This window comes from Leuresthes tenuis, unplaced genomic scaffold (assembly GCF_036924035.1).
Source record: "Leuresthes tenuis unplaced genomic scaffold, fLeuTen1.0.hap1 SCAF_20, whole genome shotgun sequence".
Taxonomy (NCBI): Eukaryota; Metazoa; Chordata; class Actinopteri; order Atheriniformes; family Atherinopsidae; genus Leuresthes; species Leuresthes tenuis.
This window is the reverse complement of record NW_027325374.1, coordinates 10332436-10360274: the sequence shown is the minus strand read 5'-3', so window position 1 is coordinate 10360274 and position 27839 is coordinate 10332436. Positions and strand designations below refer to the sequence as shown.

The window sequence follows — 27839 nt, the reverse complement described above, 5'->3', positions numbered from 1 at the left end:
ACAAACTGAAGTGAATCCAAGTGGAAGAATAACGAAGTGGCAAATGATGTTTTCAAAGTCTCCAAACACGTGAGCAATCCAAGTACCTGCGGTGTTAACAGTCTCTCTGAATGCCTGTTAGCATCACAAAGTCATTAATGCACTGTAACAATAAACACAGCTACTGTATAACAGAGAATAGAGCATACATCCACACAACATACAAACAAAACACAAATTCAGGCTGAATTCTCAGACAGTCAGGAGATTGAGTTCTCATTCCTCATTTTTTATATATATTTGGTGGAAAGCATATATCTAAATAACAAAGATTTGAAAATGACAATTACAATTAATTACATTATATAAAAAAGAAGAGATTTCTTGTAAAACACAAACTATCCAGCTGTGGAGACAGCTGGAGGCTGTGTTTTATTGTTTTGGTGAATTGACCCTTAAAACAGGGTGGGTATTTGTGTCATTCATAGATGTTTGAGTAGCTGCTGTAAGAAATCCGATGATCTTTCTTCATGCACAAGTTTCATGGAGTAAATAATTAATGTAGGGACCCACTCAGTAAATACACCATTACACTGCTACTCAGAGTAGCCTCACTTTAGTCTGTGCAGGAATATTAATGAGGTCGCGTAACTCAAACAGTGTGTTTATGCGTAATCACTTACATTTCTTGCATCCACATTTCTTTATCCTTTTGGGATCAGTTATGTCATCGTGACAGGCCTTACAGTAAAACAGAGCTCTGTGGAAGAAAAAAAAGAACCCTATTGAAGACTACTTGTTTACATTACTGGAACATTTGAAGTGAAGTGTTTTCAGACATATCTTCACTAGGTCAGCATATGTTTCCATCTAATTCTCATCAAGGAAGGGCATGTTCTGAGTGTATTGCATATGCATGGCCCTGTATTAAGGGAGTCTGGATACCAAACTAGCCAGCCTGCAGTCTAGATCTAGAACCAGATGAAGCAGCCTGATTTCCATTCCCATCTTAGCCATAACTAGCTGTAGAACCTCACCTAATTATTCACTTGCATATATAACATACCGGCATGTGTTGGAAAAGGTGTGTGCATGGTTTTTGTTAGTATATGTTGTTCATGCATCTGGCAGAAAAGCTGAAGCAACACAGTGCTCCCAACCATTCGGAATTATGTTGCTGTTCATTTTTAAAACATCATTGCAGTATGTTTACATTTTACAAAGCATTTATGGAGAAAGTTTTGTGTCTTGTGCAAAACACTTGGCTCATTTCTCATTTCTTTATGTGTTGCCAGGACAACAGGATATAGGTGCAGAAATGTATTAGAAAACGTCAAACATTAATGGAATTGCAGCATATAAGGCAAAAACTGAGTTTGTATGATTCTAATGAGCTTGAAAATCAATATTTGGTGTGACCACTTTTACTCTTGAACACAACCTGAACCCTCTTATACAAGCGCTCTTGTAATTCCTTTAAGTAGTCTTCAGGAGTAGTTGAAATAAAATCTATGTCTTTGTAACATGTTGCTAGTAAAAAAAAAAGTGCCTAAAGATGCCATTTAACATTTATTACTTGGCAAGTTATCCGTGAGGTGAAGACATAACTCTGGTTCTTCCCTGGGGTTAGGTGCTTTTTTTCATGCTTTATCAATTCATAGCAGAGTTGAGCAGATTATACAAAAAAAAAAAAATCCCCCTGAATATGGTTAGGTACAAGGAGTGGACTGAAAATCAGCTAAAAAGAAGCCACTGTCTATTCAGTCAGTCTGACCTTCAGAAAGTCTTGAGAACTATTGATTAAGACTACTTAAAAAGACTGCAAATATATCAGTGCACTTTGAAGCAAAATATATATAAAAGACACTGTAAAGAGATGGAGATATATACACAATTTAATTTCAGGCCTTAGTCATTACCTCTTTACTTCTTTGGCGTCACTGGCAATGAAGAAGCCCAAGGTCCCCTCCTGCATTTTCACGTGGTTTCCAGGGTTGATAAGAGTACTGAGAGGATTTGTAGACCAGAGATGTCAAAGGAGTAAGTTATATCACAGAATTTGCCAGGCTTTCCACTAATCACTGGCAGGGATACGTGGTGCCAAGAGTGGTTGTTGCAACTCATTTGGCAGGATAGCCTCTTTTTATTAGATTAAGTTGATGAAAGCAGATTACACTGACACCATGAAATGTATAAATGAGCATCAGTGCATTAGAGAATCCACCAAAAAGAAAGCTTCTGCTGTGCTTAAAGAGGCCAACTGCCACCTTGCACATTAATTTGTCAGAGAATGCTGTGATGTCTGTGATTAAACCAATTAGGATGTCAATTTTCTCATATTTTGTGGAGCAACTGTTTGCAGTCAAACGGTGAGGCTGATTTAAAGTAGCTGCAGCTCTGAAAGCAAATACTGACAGCTAACATGCTTGTATATAAATCAGTTGAATTTGATGACTCCAACAACCCCCCCTCCACTTACCTGCTTTCCCTTTGATCAGATTTGTACTCTATAGCTATCAGCAGTAGCTTCAGCTTCACATAGCAGAGTCTGCAGAACAGAACATGATTACAATTAGAAAACAAACAGGCTCAACATTTGCTGTTTACTGGTAACCTTAGAAAGCAACTTTTTCTCCAACTTTGATATTTAATTTAGATTTCTAAAACTGAAAACCATTTCCACCCACTTCTAGTTGATATGAAAATACAATGCAAATGTAGGATTATATAAACTCATAAACTAATATAATCCTCATAGTATTTATGGCATTATCTACCGTGTTTTTTGGGGCTGCAGTTTTTTCCAGTCTTTAAGGACTGATGATTTAAACAGTAAAATAAAACTAGACAATTACTTGTTGTTCTGACAAATAAAACCTTGACATAAAACAATAATACAAAAGGAAATATAAAAGGCATAATGTGTAAAGAAACCACAAATAAACAAAACTATGCAGAAAAGAATACAAATGTTTTAAAGTGCTTACTCGCAAATTACTGGGAAGGATAAACCCACAAAGGCACTCGACAGGTACTCTGTGTACATCTCATTGGCTACTCCTTCAAGGTAATACTTCTGCCATGTGTCCTCCTCAATCTACAATAAAGAGACAAGTTTGTACTATTATGAAAGAATGCAAGTTTCAAAAGTTTTCTTTTCTCTGTGACCAACTTAACTTTTGAACTTAATCCAGTGAGCACAAATGGAATACTCTAAGCTGTGGTTACCTTGATAAAGGACCTCATTGAGAAAAGGTTGGCCAGCATGGTGGAGAGGCCCTGAGCCAGGCAGCTCTGAGCGATGAATCCAAGCTTCAGCTCTGCAAGGCAAATGGCGTCGTCTCCCTCCTTCCAGTTCCAGCTTGGGATGTTCAAAAGATGAGCCTTTGGTAGGCAGAGAAAAAAAATATGTACTTGGTGCGACAGAAGATGCAAGTTTAACAATAAAATAATCTCACTTGTGACTACAGGAAACCCGACGAACACCAACCTTATTGTGGTACTGCAACATCTGAGTAATAATTCTGATCTTTGGATGGTAGTTCTTGATAGAGATTACCCTGAAGCAGGACAAAAAAAAAAAAAGAGGAAAAACAAGCGGGTTATTGCATTATTCCATAAAAAAAGAAAACTGTATGTAGCACCAGGGCCAGATTCACTTTCTTTTTCACAGAAACTGCTATTTATACAGAAAGAACGTGTGGTGAGAATGCGTGCACCTCACACATTATTCAGACCTTTGCGTCCACGTTTTTTAAAAGCAAAATTTATGCTGATGTGTGGCAAAAAAAGGAAAAGAGGCAACAGACCTCAGGAAAAAGTAAAAACACTTTCACTGAGCTTGGTCAGTATGGTAGTGAGTTTCTAAAAATTGTGTTTTCTACCATTAATAAAAAAAAAAAGAAGAAATTTCAGTAAAATAAAATCCTCTTATTTAAATGTAACAGCTGTAAATCACTGCAGCTACGTGCCACGGTCATGAGTAATGGCTGCAGAGGACTTTGCAAATGAGGTTTAAGTGTTCAGACATTATCTTTTTTTGGCCAACATACCATGATTCATGTGTACATCTGTGCCTCCATCCTGATCGTATCTGCATATTCATTTGTTGCACATAAATCAAGGGTTGCAGATCATCTGCCTTCTGCCCTGATAAGCTGAACTTTTGTAAAATTATTTTCTTTAATATCCAAAGGAGCCTTTGCTCTTAGCTTACAGAAATTATTGCTTCTGTCACCTTTTTTTAAAAATTATTATTCAGCAGCTTAGTATTGTTCATGATTCCAGCAACTTGAGAGTTTTCTGATTTGCTTCACGCAAACAGATGGCAGTTCTGAAAGCATCTCGACCTTTAGAAAATCCCTGAAACCCATTAAAATAACTGCAGTTTCCACATTTAAAACGGTTCTGTACTTTAAATAAGCAGACAAGAAAATAGTGATGAAAAAGAACCACAAATGTGAAGCAGCAGCTTTTTTTTATTTTTTAATTACAGACCTCATGATGTTGGATGCATCCTCAGCATCAGGGTCAGCACAGTATTTGTTGGCTAAGATGAGGCAGGCATCAGCTGATTCAATCTAAAAAAAAACATTGCACAAAGAAAAACACAATTATCCACTCATAATCCAACACTAATCTACAATATTAAAGCTTCCCTCAGAGCCAGTGGAGGAAGTATTATCAGTTACCTTGACTCTAGCCAGGTCGTGTGGGTTTAGGACAGATCCTTGATAAAACTCTACTTGGGTGAAGTGACGCTTGAACAAGGCTTCCAGCTCAAGATTAGGGGAAATACTAAGAGTTAAGAGCAAAAAAAAAAAAAAAAGAAACAAGAGAAAATTCAAGAAGACGCATTTCTACTCCTCTACAGTTTGTTTTCTCTTGCAAACTGCTGTTTTTATCTCAGAAAATACAAGTTTTTGTTTTTTAAAAAAATGAAGAAATAAAGTTTTGTACTTACTTATGGAGAAAAACTATTTCTACATTGACATCATCCCTGTCCTTGTGTAGGAAGTCTTTTAGAAAGTTGGACACACTCTCAAGTGTTATATGACCACAGACCACGATGTGCCTGGAAAACGAGGTGCAGAACAATAAGGAATCTAAAATGCGGAACAAACGCACTCAAATCGTTGTTTCATCTTTGTCCCGGAATCAAATGGTTCATTTATGATGTGAGGGATTTAATGGACATTAAGGTCAATGATTTGAAATCTATGTGGAAGTAATAACAACTATGTTAGAGTGGGGATGTTTGATGTTCCCGTTACGATGAGGACGATTGAATGAGAAGGTCAGGGAGCACTCTGGATTTCAGTGTCAGATTATAAAGGATCAGCTGACTCAGATGAGGATTATGAAAATAGCACACAGACTATTTTGATTCTCATATCTCACATTCCTTTCACATAAGAAACTCAGTTTATATTTATTTTTCTCAATCTTTCTTTATAAATTATTCAGAGGAACATTTCAGATATTCTATAAACATCTCGTGCTGCTGTGTAGGAAAACAACTGGAAATCGAGGCATGCAGGGACCCTTTGTGACTATAAAATGCCAGATATCGTACAAAGTACATGAGAATCAATGTTAAATGTATCCTACTTAAACAGAAGAGTAATGAGAGCAGGAATAAAGAAGATAAGTGAGGAGAAACAGAAAAATGACAAATAAATCTGTACAGCCACAATAACAACGAACATGCATAAACATTAATATGTTTAGGAGCCAAAACTATGTTGCTACAGCACTCTGCTAGTTCAGCGTGTCCACTGCCTATTGGTGGAATTTTAACAGCACAAATACATGCTAAAGGCGCTGGTTCTCTGTGACAGCTTCCCATGGAACACTTCAATATACTATATAAATTAGACTGTTAATAAATCCTAATTTCAGTATTTTTTAAGAATAAGGATAATTACAATATTCACAAAATTCAAGTTAGTATACAAAGGAAGAAATAGATGAAGCTGTAAACTTTACTCAGATTTTATAAAGCTTATCTTATTCATTTATTTTTTTTATGTATTTTACAAAAATGTGAAGAAAAAAACATAAGAAACAAAGCTTTGAAAAGCCAACAACTATTAAAATACTAGAACCATCAAAGGTATGATACCAGAAGCCACATTTTGTTAAAATACTGAGTCATTCAGCAGAATCTCATTATCTTTAGAAACAGCTGTGGAGCATTGTACGCAAATGTGCATACCTTAAAGGAATAGTTTGACATTTTTGGGAAAATCTGTTTTCTTGTTTTCTTGCCGAGAGTTCAACAAAAAGATCAGAACCACTTTGTGATTAGTGTAGCTTAACATCACAAATGGGGGCTGTGGGAAACAGCTGGAGCTTGTTTATGGTAGCACATAGACATCCATCTCACCCCACATGGAGTGAAAGAATTTAGGTATTTAACTAATACAGATGGTCATGGTTTGCAAACCTTTAAATAGGCTTTAAATATAAAGCTAGATGTAGGACAAATGCTTATTGGTTGAGAGTTAGCTTGAGCTGGGAGTGGCCATCAGAACCAAAGACGTTACAAGGAGGACAAAATGCACAAAAAGAAAAAAAAAAATACCAAAGAAGCCCGAGTGAAAAGCGGTACTGTACAATCATTCATTTTAAGCCCATCTGCCAGACAAAAATTTTTCACCTTGTTAGCATGTTCATATGGTGTTTTTATGTCTTACAAAACATATCACGAGCAAAATCAGCCAACACTAACTGAAGATTTCTCCACAGGAACTTTTCAAGATATTCTCCTCAAACGCTACTCATTAAACTTGCTTCTGTACTGCAGGTCAAACAGGTCATTGAAATGGTTCAAAAAGTTGTGGAGTGAAAGATGAAAGGTTACCTTCATAAACTGATCAAACATGTCACAGAGGTGAGATTCTTAAAACACAGGGGGTTGTAAAAATAATCATTTCCTCTCTAAAGTTCCTGTGAGTTCTACATAGACTACTTGGAGGAACTGACACTAACCAGTCTTGATTACTCAGGGGATGGGGTAGAGAGTTAGGTAAAGTTGGGTAGAGAAGGAAGTTAGTGTTTTCCTGGTTGAAATTTTTTTTTCACATGCTCTCTTTATGACAATGATAGCATTAAATAGGCTTCCAAAAGCCTTCACATCTTATCCAAAGATGTTAAACTACAACAGAAGTGCAGTTTATATGGAGGCGTTGCAGTGTCCCTCCAAAAATATCAGTGGACACTGGTCCACAAACACTGGTCTGCAGTGTTTATTTTTCAGAGAGCAGTTTCAGCTTGGTTTTGCAAGTTGGTTTATTTTTTTAAATATGTTTTCTCTCTGCCCACTGATTTGCAATTCATGCCAATAAGTTATATTGAAAAAAAAGCTATATTTTAAGTTTGTGTTCACCTTTTTATTGGAAAAACACATTGTGCTCTAAGTACATGCCTCAAATAGCTGACAGGGAAACAGGCTTTTCCAGGGGAGGCGGCCGCACACTGTTCTCACACAGGTGCCTCTTGAGCGATGAGTCTAGGGAAGATGGTCTTTTGTCTGGGCAGGCAGACCCATACGGCTGTACCAATGTATCACTGCATGTTAACAAAGTGCAAGCTGGTGTTGCTTCTTCTGTGAAAAGCCCACTGACATTACATTAAGGAGAGTTAGCAGCCCTAAGGATTATGTAATTGCTGCCTGCCTTGACTGTATGAGTGAAGCAAAGAGGGGTTTACAAAGTCAGGGGAGACTTTTAGAAAAAACTAACATGCTGAGATGTTGGTGGTTCCATCAATGAGTTCTCATTACCATATTCATGGTGCCTCACTCACTGGAAATTGAATTTGGAAAGTCATGCTCCATTTATCCATCCATCCATCCATTTTCTAAACACACTAAATCCAACACGGGGTTGTGGGGGAAAGGGGGGCTGGAGCCTATCTCAGCTGTCATAGGGCGAGCCCACACCTATATATGGGATATCAGTTGCATATGGTCACAGTATTCAACATGCCTACCTGTGGCTCTGACATTAGCCATCCATTTTACATAAGGCTGTTGGCCAATAGCGCTTAATGGGCTTAATGGACTAAAAAAGTCACTGTGTAGTGGAAATAATTACAAGGAGAGGGTTTGCTCCGCTTGTCTGCACTGAAATGACACAGCAAATGGAAGAGGGTTTACAAAAACTAAAGTCCTGCTCCACTCAGACCTTTGGTCTTTGCAAAGAGAGATCATGTACAATTTCATGCACGGTTTGATTCTTTCGTCATGTTAAATCAGGTACAAAGCAGGCTAAAATGGTTATTTGGGTAGATATATCTAAGCTAAGGTAATCATATCCTGCCTCTAGTTCAGGTTTTTTGTGTCCTTAATTGAGTCATTTACTTCAAAAAGTGGTCAGAAAACATGTTTGTTGTAGATAAGTTGTTTTATTTTGCTATAAATTACTAAAATGTATGAATCAAGCTTAGTATGGGGTTGGAGAGGAAGTACCTCTTGTCTTTCATGGGGACTTGCTGACAAAGGGCCAGCATGAACCAGTCACAACTTGTTCCTCCATTTAATCAAATCAGTAAAAAGAGTAAAAAGAGTCATTGCAGTGTGTAGCAGATACTACCCAACCTCTTCTTGAACCAGGCCAGATATTTTTTGCAATCAGGGTATCATTTCATGCCTTACACAAACATGGCTGGTATTAATTATTTCATTCAAAAATCCAAAAGCAAGCAAAAAGAGAATATTTCCCAAAATGTCAAAGAATGTCTTTAAAGTCAAGATTTTATTTAGTTCTGAGGGTGTAGGTCAGACTGAAGATTAAGGCCAAGAATGTTCAAAGCAAAGCGTGCAAATAAACAAGCAGAGCAGTGAAAGTTTTTCAAGTCGAGAAAAACTGCACATTTGAAAACACGCATGAAGCAAGCAATGGCACACAGGATCATATGTAGGAGTTTGTTGCTTCTTTAGTGCTGAAAAGATAGATAACTTTGTAGAATGTCATCATTATGACTTGTTATGGCGTATATCATATAAATCATTACAATTATTTTCTTGTTAATTCTCTAAAATGAACAATTATATAAATTCTTCCTTTTTTAGAAAGATTACTCTGTATCCTTGGTGTTTAGTTTTGATTGATTTGGAGTTTAATAAGAGTGTCTTTTTGTCCTACATTGCATGAAATCAGTGAATTATAACCATATGCCATGTGCACATGATAGCTTAATGTCTTTGGATAATTATCTTTTGATCACAATTTGAACTGAATTTCATCACATATTTGCTTGATTGGTATACAAACTGATATTAGATGGGTGTGGTGGGGAGATGAGTGAGCTAAATAAAACATGGTGACTGAGTGATTAACGACACAAATTCAGCACACACGAACATTGACAAAAAGCAGACTACTTACACATAAAACACAAAACATGTTGGACTTTCTCATGCTACCACAAAGGTATAATAAACTGTGATACACCCGTCAACTTGATTGGTGGCAACTTAAATATGCAAAGTTTCAAAATGCTAATTTAATTTTATTAATGCTTTCTAAATGTGTACCTTTGTTGTTTTCAGACATGAAGGCAAAAATTAGGAGGAAAATGTACGTTTTGTGCAGTGTTCTTGAAGACGGGTCAACTAATTGTATAATATGTTGATATCTACAGTTAAATTTGATATATTATTCATTCTTTTTTTTTGTATTTATGACATTTTTCCCTCACAAGAATTATTATGCCTTTAACTCCAGCAAAATTGTTGAGCTTCTGGAATCTGAATATTTATATAATTACCACCTAGAGAACTATAGTGCCAAAACAAATCAAACTGAAATATATACTATGAGATGATAATTTGATATTTACCTCTAAAAGCATTATCATTATAATTACTTTCATGATGATGATGATGCTTTTTTATTCTATAAGTGCCAATCAATTTTATAACCCTGCAAAGATCAATATTCCCCGCTGTGACTTTAAATTTGATCTCTCCATCGTGAGTTTGTGGCAATGAACAAAACGTTGTGTTTCTGACTAAGTAGGTTCATGGACTGTTGTATAAAATATTAAAAACCAAATTGCTGTTACCATGTAAACCACCCAAATAAAACTAGGACAAAAACGTTAAGGATTAAAACTTTACGTAAGCAGTGTTAAACAAAAACAACCCAGTCCATTCACTGACCAGTAGCTTTTATAGATACTGACATTAGTAAAGCAGCTGACTTTATGACTCGTTACCCTATCCCTGGTGCTGCTCATGGAAAAGAAAAAATTTGTATCACATCACCACATGACTGCATGGTCCTATTCAACCCATTCACATGTAGATCAAAGGCACAACTTTCAAGTGTCGGGTGGATGATCAGAGTTTATCACAGTGAGAAAGTCCACCATGTGTCACATTTACACATGACAACAGTACATCAACAGTATATGACTACACTGAAAAGATATCTGTGTTATCGAGACATTTTGTCTATTTTTGAGCTTACAAAACTTCTTTAAACAAGTGAGAAGAATCTGTTAAGAATCTTTAAGTTTATTGGCAATCATTTCTACAGATTCTTTTCAGCGGTTTCAAGAAGATAAAACTTTTAGGGCTCCTTAATAAACAAAAATTACTCTTTAAGACGGAGATTCTTTGCAGTGTAAAAGCACAGTTTCATCAATGACAAGCAGCAGTGACGGCTTGTAATACAAAAAAAGCAGTTGCAATACAATACATTCAACACATTAATCATGGCCAAGTTCTTCAGTCACAGTGTGACTTTAGTGCTAATTGAGATCATTACATCTCAAATCCCAGTTTCATTAAGTCCATTTTAGCAGAAATCTGAGTGTCACCTCTTTATGAGAGGAACACTCAAGTCACACAAAACCACACCATTACAAGTTTGCTAATTTGATTGACTTACTTTCTGCCTCTGGTCGAGTTATAACTCCCTCCATATTTCTTCCGATTAAGGATGAGAGCAGCAATTTCTGGCACGTAGCGAGCAAACATGGCCTACATGCATGAAAAAGAAAAAGAAAAGGGCATGCAGAGAAGGTTCTACTGCGGCGGAGGCAGTAGAGCCTCCTTGAATACTTACTTTCTCCCATTAACCGCACTATAGGAACCACCATATTTCTTGCGGTTTCCTATTAACTCTATGATTTCAGGGACGTAGCTTGCAAACATGGCCTAAGGAGAAGATAGGAGACAGAAGAAGAGACTAAAAAAAAGACAAGCAGAGAAGAGTAGGTCCTCTGTTTTTGCTTTTAAAAAAATCCATAAAGTCTGAACGAGGACCACTACTGTTTGTGCAGGAGCATTAATATTAATTTGTTAAAAAGAAATCAGAGAAAAAAAATAAGAAATGTGTCATTCATTCAAATTAACTGAATGAAATTGTGCGAATGTAACCTGAAGTTATGCATCGGTTACATTCCATATATTGCGAAAAAGTATGAGAATGAAAAAGGAAATTAAAAGGCTAATATTTACAGGTATTGGAAGAATAAAGGAGAAAAATGACAGCTGATGAGCGGTATGCCGATCTGCGGTAGAAAAATAAAAATCATAATAATCAAGAAAAGCCTTATATGCCATGTTTTGTCCAACAAACACTCATGTTGGGTTGATTTGAACAGCACAGCCAAATGGATGGCAAACATTAAGAGTCTGCACCACTGCACATCCACCTGAAACACCATAAAGTCATACTGCATCTATTACAGCAGCATGGCTTCGTAGTGGAAGGGCCCGAGCGCTGGACTAACCTGCTTGCTGTTCACACTATTTATCAACTGAAAACATTTACAAAACAACATGAAACTCAAAATATGATTGAGAGCCAGGACTGTCGAGCAGCTAGAATCCTTTATCAGACTAGAATGGTACAACAAAAGTCCCAAAGGTCCAGCAACTGGTCCCCTCAGTTGCTGGATATTTACAGCATGTTTTATTATTAACCTTTATTTATACAGGTAAAACCTCATTGAGACCCAGGGTCTCATTTGCAAGAGAGACCTGTTTTAGGTAGGCAGCAGGAAAACACAAAGTTACAGATTAACTGAACGTACAACTGAATCTCCACGGTGGTAAACACAGTCCTGTCCCAACGTGTTGAGGATGAAAAAGTGATGTCTCACATTTAACATTCTATATGTTGGCTTTTTCTTATCCAGATTTAAGCAATTTGCAAAGTACTGCATTCTGTTTTTATTTAAATTTGAAACAGTTTCTACCCATTGCTCCCGAAGTATCATTCATGTTTCTCACGCGTCTTGAGGATCTATATTAATCTCAGACTGGATAGACCGGATTTCCATTAGAAAAGCAACTAAGTCATATATATATATATATTTGTGCAGAAAGTGGGATACAATGTTGCTACATCCATAAAGCTGAACTTCAAGAAATCATCCCCATCTCACGGTGTTTGTTGGAAAGAGGGAGGGGGAGCAGAAGGGTGGAGCCACCTGAAACCGTAGTACTTTTACAGTTAATAACATAAGAAACATTTGCAAATATTGTATCTTTCCTAAAGGAATGAAAATGTAACAAAAGAAAACGTCAGCATTACACCTTAAATAAATGCTGCAACACTTGTGGACAATTCATACAGTAAAAGACATGCAACATACTGTGGTGGAGTGTGGAGCCACAAAAACATATCAGTGTAAACAACAGGTGAATGGCGTCCAGAGTTGAGTCCCAGCGTTTCGCTAACACCTGATGGGGTGTGATGGCTGGTTGCATGAACGATTTTAAAGCGAGAATTGATGACTAATAAGGTAATGAGAGGGATTTTTACCAAACCACCAAGGATGAAGAAGACCATAAACAAGCGGCCCAGGGTGGTTTTTGCATACACGTCTCCGTAGCCGACAGTGGACATCGTTACCATGAGCAGGTAGACACATTCCCAGTAGGAAAGCACCTGGGAATTTTGGAAGTTTTCCCAAGGATCCCCTGAGTTTTCCACCTGGAAGAAAGGTAAAGATTTATACAACCATAAAAACAAATAACTGTAAAAGTATTATTTACAGCTATTGTTGTCTTACAATGATTTTTCTCTTAGCTGCCAGATTTAGAATAAATAGAGTTGAGTTGTACAACAGCCATGCAATAACTCCTCTTTACTACTGTGATACATTAAATTAATTTTCTCATAGGGTGTTGTTTGTCTTTAATTCAGATTGTTGAATTGACCTTAAAGATGTTTTATTGATTTTATTCGGCCTTACTGACCGGAATGGATTGTTTAATATGGTGGAAACACTACAATACAGTTTAACTGCAACACAGGCAGCAGCCTCCAAAATAAACAGTGGCATCATCAACTGTCCAAGTTAGTTTAAACAAATGCAGAAAATTTGTGGCCTTCATCAAGCAGACATTTACTGGTCTTAGTGTTCTTAATAGGCTGACAACTAAGTACAGATAATAAACAGCCATTCGCTTTGTTCTGAATGAAAGGGCTGCCACAGACTCACCAGATGAATGAAGCCTGCTGCAGTTAGCCATGTGCTTATGAAGATCGAACACAGATTCACCAACTTAATCGAGTTGCTGTTTTTAAAAGACGGCAAGAGAAAATAGCTCAACGACCAGTTGTTATTCATTTGGTGTAACTTATCACAGTGATGCAGGAATATTATGTACTCTACATCTAAACTAGAAGCAATTCAAACTCACAAACAATTCAGTCCTATTTCTATCATTATATTCATCTTATTCTTCATATACAATGTAGATGTAATCTACAGCTTCATTGTTAATTCTGACAAACTGTTGTTCATCCTGAACTGATAATAACATGAGTCAGCGGACAATGAAACTCTTAAACACAGCAGATACTTTGACACATTTTTCCTTATTAATCGTGAATATTAGCGCAGACTTTCCTTGTTTTGTTGTCATTACACAACACTATAGTGACTTCTGACTTCTACTGTTCCAACACGGATTTGTTCAATGTTCACTATCTTATTCCATTAAGAATATTAATTCTAACGGATGCATTTTGTGAACAGAGGTTGTCCTCACTATGTATTTAGTATTTCTAAGTGCAAGCTTCATTAAAGTATATGTACCGTCTTAATGCAGTGTAAAGTCACTGAATGACCTCTGTTCGCTTTTTATGTGTTGCTGTCATCTGAGTGAATGACTAAGGAGATTAGTCTAAAGCATTTTGTTATGCTATAAGCTCTTTCTGACATGACATCTGTGCAAAAAGCTTTAATTCCAAGCAGCAAGGACAAAAACAGAAACTTGTTTTATCTAAGATGGCATGATATTTTGTAACGTATCAATCGTACATATGGCTCTGAAAGCACTACAGACAAATACGCTTTAAAATCAGCATTAATGTTTACCAGTTAAAATGAAAGCTCAGACGTAATTTGCTCCAGGCAAAATACTGCAAAGCAAACTTTTTTCCCCTTAAAAATTAAACAACATTCTTGTAGCAGGAAAATATTACCTAAAATGCAATATTAACTCATAAAAGATGAAAAAGACATTACAAACAGACTCGAACATGAACAAAAACAACTGTAAATTTCAACACACTTACCTCGTCTTTAGTATATTCAAAAACTGTAAAATTTCTGAGAACTGTATCAACCTTAAGGCCCTTAAAAACCTCAAACCTGTCAGAGAAGAAATAGAGAAATTGGTCAGAAATGTATCATCATAATCTCAGACAAGACCAGTGACATTCGAAACCTATCAACAGCATCGTACCTTTCATACTTTCATCCATCTTTATCATCTTCAATGGATTCATGTTGATGTAAAAAAAAACTAAAAAAAACACCCCACTAACTGAGCAGCACTAAGCACTTACTGTATTAAAAGAAACACTTTGGAAATGTGTGGAAAAAAATAAATAAAAACAAGCTCGACATTCCATTATCTCCTGATCAACTCATGACACTCTTTTTGTAATCCCGGGAGCCTCGCCGTGCACCGGCATCTACCTAACACAAGCATCATTCCTGCTGCGTAAAACTCGGAACGTGGAAGAAATGAAAACCTGGATTAGAATAAAGACAGGTGGAGGCTGACATGCCAAATTGAATGAGTAAACAGATGTGACGTCAAATCTGAAATTTGAGGGTATTTATGGGGAAAAAAAAATTGAGTCCGTTGCCAACAGTTCAAGGACGACATAACCAACGAAATCAGCTGTGCCAGCGCCAGCCTGAGCTTCTGCATCATATTCAGATGTTAAATCACAGCCCTGTTACCGCTTGCTTAATGGCATTTCTGTCTAAAAGGCTCACCTGATCAACAAAACTACATGATTAAGCAAAATATAATTTCCTTGTGAATGCCTAGACGCACTGCAGTGAGAAACCTCCTGAAAAGAACACCCATCCAGCTTTCAAAGACAAATGATTAATTGATAATTCAACTGAAAAAAGCTGCATCTGTATCACATTTGGGGCCTCAAGAACTATTGTCAAATTCAATTGTCACATGAAATAATTGGGCTGACAAATTCCCCCACTGGAGCAGATTTGTGTCGTGCCAAAGAACCCAAATCAAAAACATGGGACCGATCATTCAGTTAAAAGAAATATAAATAAATAATGTTTGAAAAATGACGTGTACAGCTGTGTGCTTTGCCAAATCTCAATTTTCATTTCAAGTGAACGTTTGCCAGATGGGGAACATAATGCACAACAAATCCAGAACCTGCTCCAGCTGACACACACAGTCCAAAGAGTTTTGACACGCCAGCCTTCAGCTTTAGATAAAGATCCCCCTCAAGTCCACGTCCTGCAGGTCTTACCCCAGTAGGAGATTATGTGGAAGCATGCCCCAAGGCTGAAGCAGATGCTGTCCTGGTCCTCTTTGTCGATGACCTGCCCGTGGCCCATCCTGACCCTGTAACCCTTTTGGAAGAGCTCGCCGGTTGATTTCTTGCGTCTTGTTGCAATCGAAGTTGTATTGGAGTGTGTGCTTCCATCAGCCCCCTTGTACACCAACATCTTAGACGAAATCATGTCTTGAAATTACACGAAAAAAGTCTGTAGCTTAAAGTCCAAAAATTATTTTCCGCATCAGCCTCACCCAAAATCATGTAGAAAAAAATATTCCCCTCCAAAAAAAAGAAGAAAAAAAAAGCAAAAAGAAAGTCAGAATAGCCAGATGCCTTTGTGATACGTGCATTCAGTAGTCTGGCATCAAGAGCAGCTCTTTTCTGAAGACGTGTTGTGAGCAGATTTACCGCAAACCTTCACAACCTCCTCGTGGCGATTCGGTGCATTCAGCGAGCTTAAAGCAAACCCTTTTCCCATCAGGATATTAGAGTATAAGCTCCTTTAGGATTCATCCAGAGAAAAGAAGAGGGCAGACAGCAGACATGCCCATCAGCTGGCTTCACAATATAACCTACATCTCATCACTCTAACTCTCAAACCACTGTTGACCAACCAAGTTTCATTCTCTAATCTTGGACAAGAACAGGATGTATCTTTGTCACACATTTAGTCCCACTGCAGAAAACAAGACAATAAAGCTGTGGAGAAGCAAGACACTCTGGTGGTCTTAGTATTTTATGGATTCAGTGATTTCACAATAATCCCCAAAATGATTGCAGCTGACGTAACAACTGTTGTAGCAGTTGATGCTGAAACTGAATACGCAGCATGGACGCTGTCACCGTAGGCACAGAAAACACAGCAGCTAACAGAAACCTGTGTCTGTAAAGTTCATTCAGTGTCACTTCTTTCATCAGCAAAACACCACAAAGCCTTTTTAATCATGTCAGTGCGAATGGTTCAGAGGGAGAATTTTAATATTCTTAAGAGGAAATTTAAAAAATAAAACAATCATTTCTGCATCACAGAACGTTAACACTTCGAAATGTTAAGATGCAGTTGGTGCACTTTGCAAAATTGGTAACAAATTATTGGCAATTTTTCAGTAAGAACATAGAAAAAATTATAAAAACCTAAACATGACTGAATATTGTGATATAAACTAATTTAATGTGAGACGTGTTTCCAAAGTAAAAGATAACGTGGGTTAAATTGAGCAATTTCTTCAAGGCCAACCCAACTTAAGTTAATAAACTCAACACAACCAATTAAACTTATGTATACACACACATATATATATATATATTTTTTTTTTTAACCTCCCATAGCTGCTTTAGTTCTGAGAGATAAACCATTGTCTTGGCTACAAATAAACCGCTTGTAGACCATATTCTAAAATGGTTGATAATCACGCATTAAAGCCTGCAAACATTTAAATAGGTCTTACAGTCATTTTATTTTTTTCCCTGTCTTCAGTATATATTTGCATGTAAAATGTCTGCAGTCACAAAGCCCCTAAAAGTCATTACCAAAGATTAACGCTTATTTTCTCTCATTGTAATTAAATTTAGACATCGTCTAAATCACCATGTAAAACATTTGCATAATGTCTGCCCAGTGACGAGCTTAGCACAACTTTACGGATAAACACTTGTCTTACAATAAAACATTTTTAACCAATCAAAGAAGTGGAAATGAAGATTTCATGCAAAACTTAGTGACTTGAATAATAATCCTGAATTTGCTGAAACTGCCCTGACAGTAATTCATTCAGTCTGTGAATCTGGAGGAGCCTCTAACCACTGTCTGTCACTCCGCCTTCTTTTCTTCACTTTTTGTTTTTTGTGAATTTTTACTTAAGAGTCAAATGGCATCACTAATTCCAGTAAAATTCTTAAATTAATTTAAAAGTCTTCAGAAGGGAAACATTAAAATTTTCCCTCTTTCTTCCATTAATCATCTGTGTGTATTTAAATTGCAACCTTTGAGCGTTCTGACCACCAGTTTGGGAACTGCTACTTTAGAGCATTTAGGGACATTTTGTCTCAGCGGACAGTTTAATACTAAAAGCCTCTTTCTGTGTTTTTAGAATTTTCCTCTGGGGGTAAAAAAAACATGAATGTCTTATCTAGAAGAGCGATGTCGCACTGGATTATTTTCACTGTCAGACAAAAATGTGATGCTCATATTTCACAGTCACAGAGATCAGAATGTCTGTATTTTAAGTCCAGATTTATTAGCTGATCCTGTCTGTTATTTCCCAAAACTATGCGTACTTCTAGCCAACATGTAACAAGTGTGTCACGTTCACATCAACAAGCACAAATAAGCATGTTAATGAAAGAGAGTATTTGCAATTCTGCAAGCGTATTTGTGTCAAAATGTTCAGACAGCAGGATTGGCAGATTGGCACTTTGGCTGAGCGCCTGCACAAATATGGACTTTGGATCGGAAAAGACCAGATTTTGCTGAGCTGATGATGACCAGCACCTGTTTGACCTCAGTTTAACCAAACAAATTCAAGAGTTAATCCTCCATAACCAGTTTCCCACTGACAGAGAGACTACATTTTTTCACCTCGGAATAAGACAGAAAATGTCACGACACATCTATACTCAATAGTGCTGAGTTTGAATTAGATTTAATATTTTCTTTTAATCAGTAAATTCAGAAACAGATTTAATCACAGCAGCAAAAACAACTTCCCTCTATTAATGGCTCTGCTCCAGCAGAAAGACAACAGTGAGCTGGATCCTGAATCTGAAGTCGTTCTCATCATCAGCCCCAATGATATTTTATATTTAACTTTGCTCCTCATACAGCAGCATGTTAGAATGGAAAAGGCTTGTAACAGCCCACTCTGGTAGACCCCTAATGGAATAACAAGTGTATAAAGTATGTGCTGGTTACATGCTGCTTGGCCTGAGCAGCTGGTGTGTGACAGGAAGTGCTGTATTTTCATTTGTGTAAAACAAAGTGAGAGTCAGGCAGGGCTGAAAGGACAACAAATAGGACACCACCTACACAAACAGAAAAAACAACAAGACAAGTGGGCCAGGATCCCTGAGGAAGGCCGCCACAATGATCGCAATCAAATCACCAGGACAAAATAAAATCTAACAATTATCATGACCAAGGGTTTAAGAGGCAGGTTCTCAAAAGGCCACTGCTGTCAGTAATATTAAGATACCGTAACATAAACTAGATCCTAAATGGTTGATGATGCTTGGTCTACTAAAGTAACTTTTCTGTCTTTTCTTTTTAAAGAAGAAAAAATAAAAAATGGACATCAGCTTCTACAATCTGAATATTTACTGCTTTTCTCTTGTATCTGATGGATTTATTTTGAGTAAACTACAACATCTTTGACGAAAAGAAAACCACAGCCAAATTTTCATATTTTTTCTTCTTCTGTTAAACTCACATGTATTCTTTCATTTTAAAACATTTTCTCGCCGACTGAAGGCCAATCATCACAGATTCAAACCAAAATAGGGTCAAACTGTAGATATTAAAAAACAAAACACACAACATGTGTAAAAACTGCATCTGCTCTTCTTCACATAATCTTCTGATAATTTACTGCTATTTTCAGTTTTGCTCTACCACTGGTTACACTATTGTTAAAAGACTGATCTGTCTATTTAAGTGGAGAACTAATAATTGATGATGTATATTAGCAAGAAGTGCTAACAAAAGTATATTTGAAGCAAAGCAATAGAATTTTTTAATATGACATGCCAGCATAAAGAATAAATCAGACCAAATAACAAATCCACACACAGTTCAGATACTATGATTAAATACCATGTGCTGCTTACAAATCAACATCTACCTGTCTAACTTTGGTTTGGTTACTTCATACTATGAACAATAGCTTCAACATGTATAACAAAATAACGCCATTACTGTAAAAGAAATATGTAATTGTTGAAATGCCAGTTAGAATATCACATTTCCACAAGATGGCGCCAGCAACCACCTGCATCTCCTACTTCTGTTGCTTTCACACCTCAAATCACAAAACATCAGCTCAGGGAAAATACACAGGAGCACTGCACACCTATACCTTATCAGGCTGTCATTCTGACTCTGAAATTGGGGGTGTTCATTGCTAAAAGAGGGGTGGGTGTTGGCTCGACGTCAGGTTTGTTCCTTAGCTGACAAGAGAAGGAAAAGCACTTGCAAAAACCCAAAATCCCCCCCCAAAAAAGAAAAAAATTATCCCTTGTAATCCTCTAATTCCTCACAGACCTCTCTGGGTGATGAGCTTCACACATTTGGCAGATTGACTTCTATTCTCGGGCTTTAGCCCCCAACAAAGCCTATTACCTTTTCTTTTTTTTCACCCCACATTCATGTACTTTCCAATCACAGCGTGATTTCATTCAAGTGTTTTTGCAGATGTAGCTGGAGAGCTCCATTGGAGAAGTGAAGGGTATCAGAACGACAACTGCAGTACAATGCCCAATGCCCACAATAGATGGGAAAAAAAGTACATTCAAATGTACCTACCTTAGTTGCATACCTTTGTTAACCAGATAACAGTTCATATTGTTACTAACCAAACCAGCTTGGGTTAAAGACAAAGCTAATAAAGTGCTGTGGCTTTTAAGACTAAACATTGGTTAAATTAGATTCTAATATGATTGTGAGAGTTGTTCAAATTTTACAAGCATGCTCTGCTACAACCAGACGTTAAGTACATTTCCTGAAAAGAAAATATACTTATATGCCAATATGTATGTATACATAACCACAACATGCCAACACATCTTTTTTTTTATATTTTGGTGATGTGCTGAGATTATCTGGTGCTTTCAGCTGGTAGACCCATTAACACCACTGGGTGGCACCACAGGCAGGGGGATGAATATGCCCTTCCAAGCATTAGAGTGATGGTTGCCTCCTTACCAAGCCAGCTCCTGTTCAGGTACACCGACACAAACACCGGAGGAACCGTGAAGAAGTCCACCACCGAGTTCACCTCCAGCCAGAACCACAGCTTGTCGTTGGCAGCAATAAACTGGGAATAATGAAGGGAAAAGGTTGCAGTCACATAAAAACTGCAAAGCAAATCAAAACCCTCTGAATTCTTCTTTAACCAAACACGCACTTACACGGAGGCCGAAATACAGCAAGAAGAACACATTGAACGCCATGTCTATCTGCAAAGTGAAGTCTTTGTAGAAGTTCTGACAGGACTCGATAGGACTGTTAGACAGAGAGAAAAACAAAGTCAGTTTATTTCCACGGGCATATGGTGACAGCCAAGTGAGAAAAGACATGGTAAAATGTATACTATATCAAATAAAGAATAAAATATGCATTCTTCCTTTCCTGAAAATGCATTTCTAATATTTCTAAAACAAACAAAAAAAAGAAAACAAACAGGTTCAAAAAAGTGCAATCACTGGTATTTTTCAAATGTTTTTTTTTTCTGTTGAGAAAGGGCATGCATTTATTCCAACACGAGCAAGAACTTGTAGATATACCTGATTAACCCTTAAATAACTGCACAACAGTGTCTGTGGAATATGTTGTATTCCAAGTGCAATATTTCAGACTGGAAATGGTGCTGCTTTCCTCTCAGTCTTGCATTTCCCATCTCATAGACAACATTACATGTTGAGTCAAACATGATGGAAATGCAGAGCCAAAGCAGTAGTTTAAGGGTTAAATGCATGCAGGGCTCATGTCTTCTTTTATGAGATCAGGCAGCCATATCAAGTGCTAGCAATGTAGTGAAGTCTCACCCTCAAAAAGCTTGTATCTGGCACGAAAAATTCAAATAAAGAGACATAATTAACCAAGTAATATGAGAATGTAATAGGTTAGTATGATTGTGCACTCATATTTATGACCTGGAAGTTAAAAAAAATATCTTCAAAATTATTACGTCCACCGGAGATGAAAACACAGGCTTATTGTACATTCAGGATTAAACAAAACCGTGGAGAAAAACAGTTAGAAGTGCAACGCTTTGATGTGGATTAATAAATCATTTGAATGAATAGCTGAACACACAACAGAATTATTAATAATAGGAAGAACGATGGTTAGTTGGGTTAAAAATGAATAGATGCCTATAAAACCAGCAATCAAAATTCATGTGCAGCATTTTCTGTTTAGCTTTGTGTTGTTTATCATGTAAAAATGGTGTTCCTGAAGACATTTCTGCTTTTCCTCTTTGTATATATAAATAAACTTTATAGGATTGTTGACCATGGTCTTCAAAACAAGCCGCATGAAAATATTTTGTCTGTAAATCTGTGATTCTCATTACTTTTTTGTGATTTTTATAATGATGTCTAAACTGAAAAATCAACACATTAACTCATGTTAAAAAAAATAGTCATAAGAAGCATCGATACAGCAGTGTGATTCCCAACCTGGATGCTGCGTATTGGTGTATGATAGTACGTTCTTAATTACTTACCACTCCCATCTGGTCAGGATTAAAATTATTTCGGTAAATGACAAAGAAGGCCAAAATTTTCTTGATCTTGATCTCTTTCATATCTTATTGTGTGTGTACTTTATTGTACATGCACAATAAGCTAGTCCAAAGGTAGTTTTAGGTACATTACACATTACATTTAGGCATACATTACTCATGTTAGTGGCATCAGTTCACACTTATACATTTGGTTTCTTTCTTTGTTTTCATACTTTAATGCACTGGTCCTCTACCTGCGTTCACAAGCCTTACTAATGCAAACTGAAAGCTGCAATCTGCTCTGTGCTGTTTAATACCAGTCGGATTATAAAAAAAATGTTCTTCGGTTATGTAAAAGAATAAATAAAAATAGACATCCTCTGATGAAACACTGTCCTCATGGAGTTCATAAATTGGCATTAGATTACCTGAGGGATTATTCTGAGCAGATCTGATGCACAGCAGACACACACAGTTATCTTCTGGTTGATGATGGAGAGCTGGATAATGTGATGAGGACCAACCATCTTCATCGGACAACAATAATATTACTTCAGATAGGGTTGCTTTTTTAACACCAAAAACCCAAGAAAAAGTTGCTCTGTTGGCCTGATAGTGTGTTTAATTTGAGCTGATCTGAGAGCTTCCTCTCAGAGATTCAGTGGAAACTCCCCGTGTGTCAGAGCAGAGAGCACTGCTCATTTTCTCAGGCTTTTAAGAGCCATCTTTTTTTTCTTCTTCTTCTTTTTTTTTTTTAATTTGGTGATCGTCTTAATCATTCATGTGTGTCCAAGTGCCAAATAACACATTTGTCTGTTATGTGGCAAATTCAGAACGCAGATTAATTTCTTCTTTACAGACTTTAATCATATTAATACACACCCCCATTTGTGAATTTTAATAAAAAGAGGGAAATGGGAACTATTCAGTGTTTTAACTGTACATTAGATTTTTTACTGTACAATGGGGTGTTTTTCTTCTATTTGCTGTGAAGGTGTTTTGGCAGAATTATTGAAATGTTTGTTTCCTTTTTTTGCTAAATAATTAAATACCAAAACTAAATCTAAATCTAGATTTAATGAATCTCTACCTGAGATTCATTACAACTGTGTCTACACTCAAAACTAAACTTAGAACATTCTGGTTCTCACAAGCCTACAGTTAATAATGGTGTTTGGGTTTATGTATGTTAATATTGCTTCAAGTCATGTTGGCTATGCATAGGGTGTCATTGATATGTTGTAAAAATCTATATAAGATATACTGTACATTTAATTGTTAAACTGTTTCTCAATTAACTACTTTGTTTTCATAGATGACAGTAAAGGTAAACAATATTCAAATAAAATATCTTTCTAGCACCTCTAAGAATAGTCCTATTATGCAGGATAGTTCTGCCCTCATTCACTGTAATGACATGTCAGCCCAGCAAATCCCTGTCATTGCAGGGTGACAGACCATGCAGTGGAGGCACAGATCTGCACGGCTAAATAATTGAGTTCCAGGCCAGGTTTGGAAGAAGACTAAGCCTGTTTTGGATCAGAAACCCTTCCTGCCCACAGCAGCACTAGTCTCTCTGCTCTATTCAATCCAGACTCAGATCAAACAGGACAGAACAGCTCACAAATGTGATGGCTTAATTCTTCCTGGTAACAAACCAATGATCAACTTGAGGGTTTGCAACCTTGAATAAATGCTGAGCAAAAGCTGAATCCGCTGAGGGTTAGAGGTCCCACAAATCACTTTAACCTGGTATCAGTGTAAATGTCAGTCCCGATGGCGCTATGGCTTACTCTCAGTGCTGTTACTGGCAGATGAAGCATGGCGGTCTCAATGGAAGGACAGATATTTACAGACAAACCGAATGAAAAATTAAGATAGAATACTGTACTTGTATTAACAAAAGTTGTGATTTCAGGGGTTCAGTTTGTGCTGAAGGTTTTATACCCCCCTTTAACACTGTGGAAACAACAATAACAATGTTATCCAGTCTTACTAACATCATGGGGCTGCATGGGAACCAAAACTAGAGACTTGTGTAGTAAAACTCAACCTTGCATAGCAGACGGCATCCTCTCTAAATTTTGAGCTTTCCCCAGAATCTTTCAGATGAGTCTGCTGTGTTGATGACCCCTCTGTGTCACTTCAAGTCAGGTCAGCCTGTCCATCATATAAAAGCCTGAGCAACCCCACAGGACTAATTACAGGAAAGGCTGTATCTGTTACAGTCTGCTGCAGCTTGGAAGCTCGCAGGAGAGCAGCTAACTGGCTGCTCTTTGGCTTTAAGTGCAAGGCTTGTTGGGCTGACAGGTAGTGAAAAAAATACTGCCTGAATAATAGCCAAACCTGGATAAGACTGAATGGAAACACAAACAAAAAGCTTCTAGGCTGAATATGAATGTAAGGCACTGGACAGGTGCTGAAGCATCATTCCTCACTGTGTAGTTAACAAAGCACTCCCTGACATGAGCTAAAGACAGAGGTTGAAGGTTATTCTTCATCAGGTGAAAAGGCACTGGGCGCTGCTTCAGGCAAGCTCTGAGAACGGGAGGCCACAGATGGCATCGGCGAGGATGTAACTCTACCTGAGCTTGTCCAGATAATGAAATGAGATCATGCCCGCAAACCACATCAGAGCAAGCCCAGCCCTCAGCTGCATGTGGTCTTATGAAATAACAAATAACTTGGACGCCTGCCTCCAGGACTTCCAGCCTGATTACACAGATTTACAGCCTATTTTCTCCTGTCTGCATTCACATTACTCCCAGTGGGTACTCCCGCTGGGCTTGATAGCAGCTTTTTTCTTTGTGTATTTTTCTGTACTTCTTAATGGCACTTCCTGTCCAAACACCACCAAGCTCCAACAAGAGTGTTCTATCGCACATGCAGCTAAAAGGGCCTTCCGCTTCCTCCGGTCAGATGAGTGATGGCAATTGTTTTCAACAGGAAGTTTGGACTTTGCTGCCTCTGTGAAAGTCTGATCACTCATTACAGGGATTAAGAAAATGTGATCATAGAACTAAAGTAGCATGTAGTTTACCAACAAGTACGTGTGAATCCATGTCCTCAGATACCATAAACCAAGCACAAATCAGTCAGCGCTATTACATTTAGTTCAGCCTTTACGTCACATGCATGGGGATATATGAGAGTTAATATTCACAATAAGACTTTGTAATCATGAAGCAACTTCATTGTACTGGTTTTAACAGCTTTTACCCATTTGAGTGAATTAGACTTCAGCTTTAGCTAATAATTATGTACTTTACTGAGACAAAACTGTCCATAATTAAACAGGTTTGCAGGTTTGACACAAACGCCTTGTTTCAGGATTTCCTGGGTAAACTTCTCACGTATCCATCTTGACCTGCTGTAGTTGGTAAAGCTGCTGTGAGGCTTCATTCCCATGAACACATAACATTTACAATGTTGCATATAAGGAGCAGATCTGATCTCATAGTGCTTCAAAGTGCATCAAGTGTGTACCTGTCATTACAAATATTCTGCACCGGAATGAGATAAAACAGGTTAATTGTGACCATCAGTAATGCATGAAAATTTAATGCATCTGTCAAAATACTTACTCATAGGAATCTATGAAGTAGATAACAAGGGCTCCAATGCTGAGTGCAAATACAAGCACCACCTAGAAAGAAAGAGAAAGGACCAATTTAATTAGGTTGCAGCATATCAGAACTGTCAACAGAGAGTAGATGTAACTTTGTAGGATGGAGCTTTGTCCTGGACCTTTTTTCCCCCTCCAATTTTCCCTTTAAATTTGAACTCAGTTTCAGGTCTGGGTTGTTTGCTGGCCATGTCATAGAGTTGATAATTCTTTCCTGAGGAAAAGGGTATTTTCTCTGTGTCAAAATGGATTATCACCCAGAGAAGGAAAAAAAAAAAAAAAAAAAAAGACCTCAGCATCACCAAACCTCCTTTAGATGGATGGAAGAGAAACATGTCGAAAATTTCAATGTCCACCTGCACATTTACAGTAGAGGTAATGACTCACATGTCTCCAGGTCTTTTATCTCACAAATCAACTCAATATGTACTTGTTTTCTTCAGGCAGCCATCTTTAGGTTTCACTGGACCTGCACTGAACAAAAGTTCCAGCATGATCTCCTAGTCAGCAAGGAGGTCAGCAACGTTAAACACTCAAAGAGCCATTTGGACCCGTTTCCCACAGAAAAGATCTATCGCACATCGGCAGTTGTGATGCATATTTTGAACCACAAAAATATTACAAGATCACCAAAAAAGATCACCAAGATTTTAAGATTTAGAATAACATTAAATCTAACAAACTAAAATAAAATACATTTCAATTAAATACTTTATTTTCCAAAGCCACAGGGAGTCGCAGCAGAGGGATGAAAGAACCACATGCAGCTCCGGAGCCGCAGGTTGCCGACCCCTGTCCTAGTCCAATATGTCTTGATGATTCATCACTGAATATCACTTTCATTCAATCATCCGTAGTCCCAAACATTGTATCCTGTTTCGACCCATTTGTCTGTTTCTAAGCCATAAATCATAGAAGCTTTGATATCTTCCTCGGTCAACTTATGTTTCCCTTTTTACAACCTGCCCATTTTATTTGTACTTTAGTACCAACATCATGCAACCTTGACTTTATCCGACTCTGGCTGTTGAAATTCTAGACAAATAGGTGGCTTAGCGCTTTTGCACTGAATTGTAGATTTGGCACATCCATCTTATTGGCAGCCATGAGAAAAGAGCATGACGGAACATAATAACCTCCACTTTGACAATGCCCGACTGTCACTGTTATCATGTTTGATGAAGAAGTGGTGCATTAAGTTATATAGACTTGACAGGTTATGATGGCGCCATCACAGTGAACATAGCAACGAAGTTTGTGTTTCATTTACATATCATAGGACAAATTATAAAAATTAAATCAAAATCAAAATATCAATAGTAAAGAATACGCTAGATCTTTTTTATGACTTCTGGGGAGCATAAACTATAAGACAACCTTTAAGAAAAAACAAATGGAAAGAGCAGAGAGCAAACATTTGCAGGAGTGCATACATCTCATAACTTATAATCATGTTACTAATAAAGCGTCACACTTTTGAACAGTAGAGTCACAGACTCATCGGCGACTGTTTATCTGACAGTGGAAATAGATACACAAGAACTCAGCACATCATGTAAATTGGCAAAGGGTGAGTGGGTGAGGTGACAGAGTGTGGCTTCAGTGTTCAGGAGATACAGCTGAGCCTGAAGCTGCAGGGGTCACAGTGGAGCAGCCTGATAACACAAACTAGGGCATCGGTGTTACTCGTCACTCTTCCTTTTCTGCAGGGGGGTACAGTGATGAATAAACCGAAACCTGGAGAGGGTCAATAGACTCTCAGAGCAGACCTGGAAGGCAGGTTACAGGCTAATAATTTGCGGACAATGAGAGACTCGTCAGATGACAGCCCTGATACTGATAAAGCTCTGGTGAACCTTAATCACTGTTGCAGATGCCACAGGAAATCAGACTAAACTGTAAGTACAAATAGTTAAATTGGGAGAATGAATCAACACAGTAACAGTATATTTAAATATTAGTAAAAAAAAAAACAAGCAAAGAAGAAAAGAA

The 27839-nt window shown here is 37.5% G+C and overlaps 1 protein-coding gene across 8 annotated transcripts in view; it reads right to left on the bottom strand.

Moving 5' to 3' along the window:
* LOC140278930 (calcium-activated potassium channel subunit alpha-1a-like) overlaps nt 1-27839 on the bottom strand; it is an 89165-nt gene that overhangs the window by 23959 nt on the left and 37367 nt on the right. For all 8 annotated transcript variants that reach the window (XM_072374047.1, XM_072374049.1, XM_072374051.1 and 5 more), the window contains exons 3-18: nt 25807-25868; nt 20904-20997; nt 20698-20809; nt 14529-14604; nt 13447-13522; nt 12765-12935; nt 11058-11149; nt 4943-5053; nt 4671-4776; nt 4477-4559; nt 3470-3539; nt 3208-3363; nt 2967-3076; nt 2459-2527; nt 1899-1985; nt 663-739 (exon numbers count right to left, since the gene is read on the bottom strand). In XM_072374047.1, the coding sequence (XP_072230148.1) occupies nt 663-739; nt 1899-1985; nt 2459-2527; nt 2967-3076; nt 3208-3363; nt 3470-3539; nt 4477-4559; nt 4671-4776; nt 4943-5053; nt 11058-11149; nt 12765-12935; nt 13447-13522; nt 14529-14604; nt 20698-20809; nt 20904-20997; nt 25807-25868 (1552 nt within the window). The remainder of the gene's footprint in view (nt 1-662; nt 740-1898; nt 1986-2458; nt 2528-2966; nt 3077-3207; nt 3364-3469; nt 3540-4476; nt 4560-4670; nt 4777-4942; nt 5054-11057; nt 11150-12764; nt 12936-13446; nt 13523-14528; nt 14605-20697; nt 20810-20903; nt 20998-25806; nt 25869-27839) is intronic.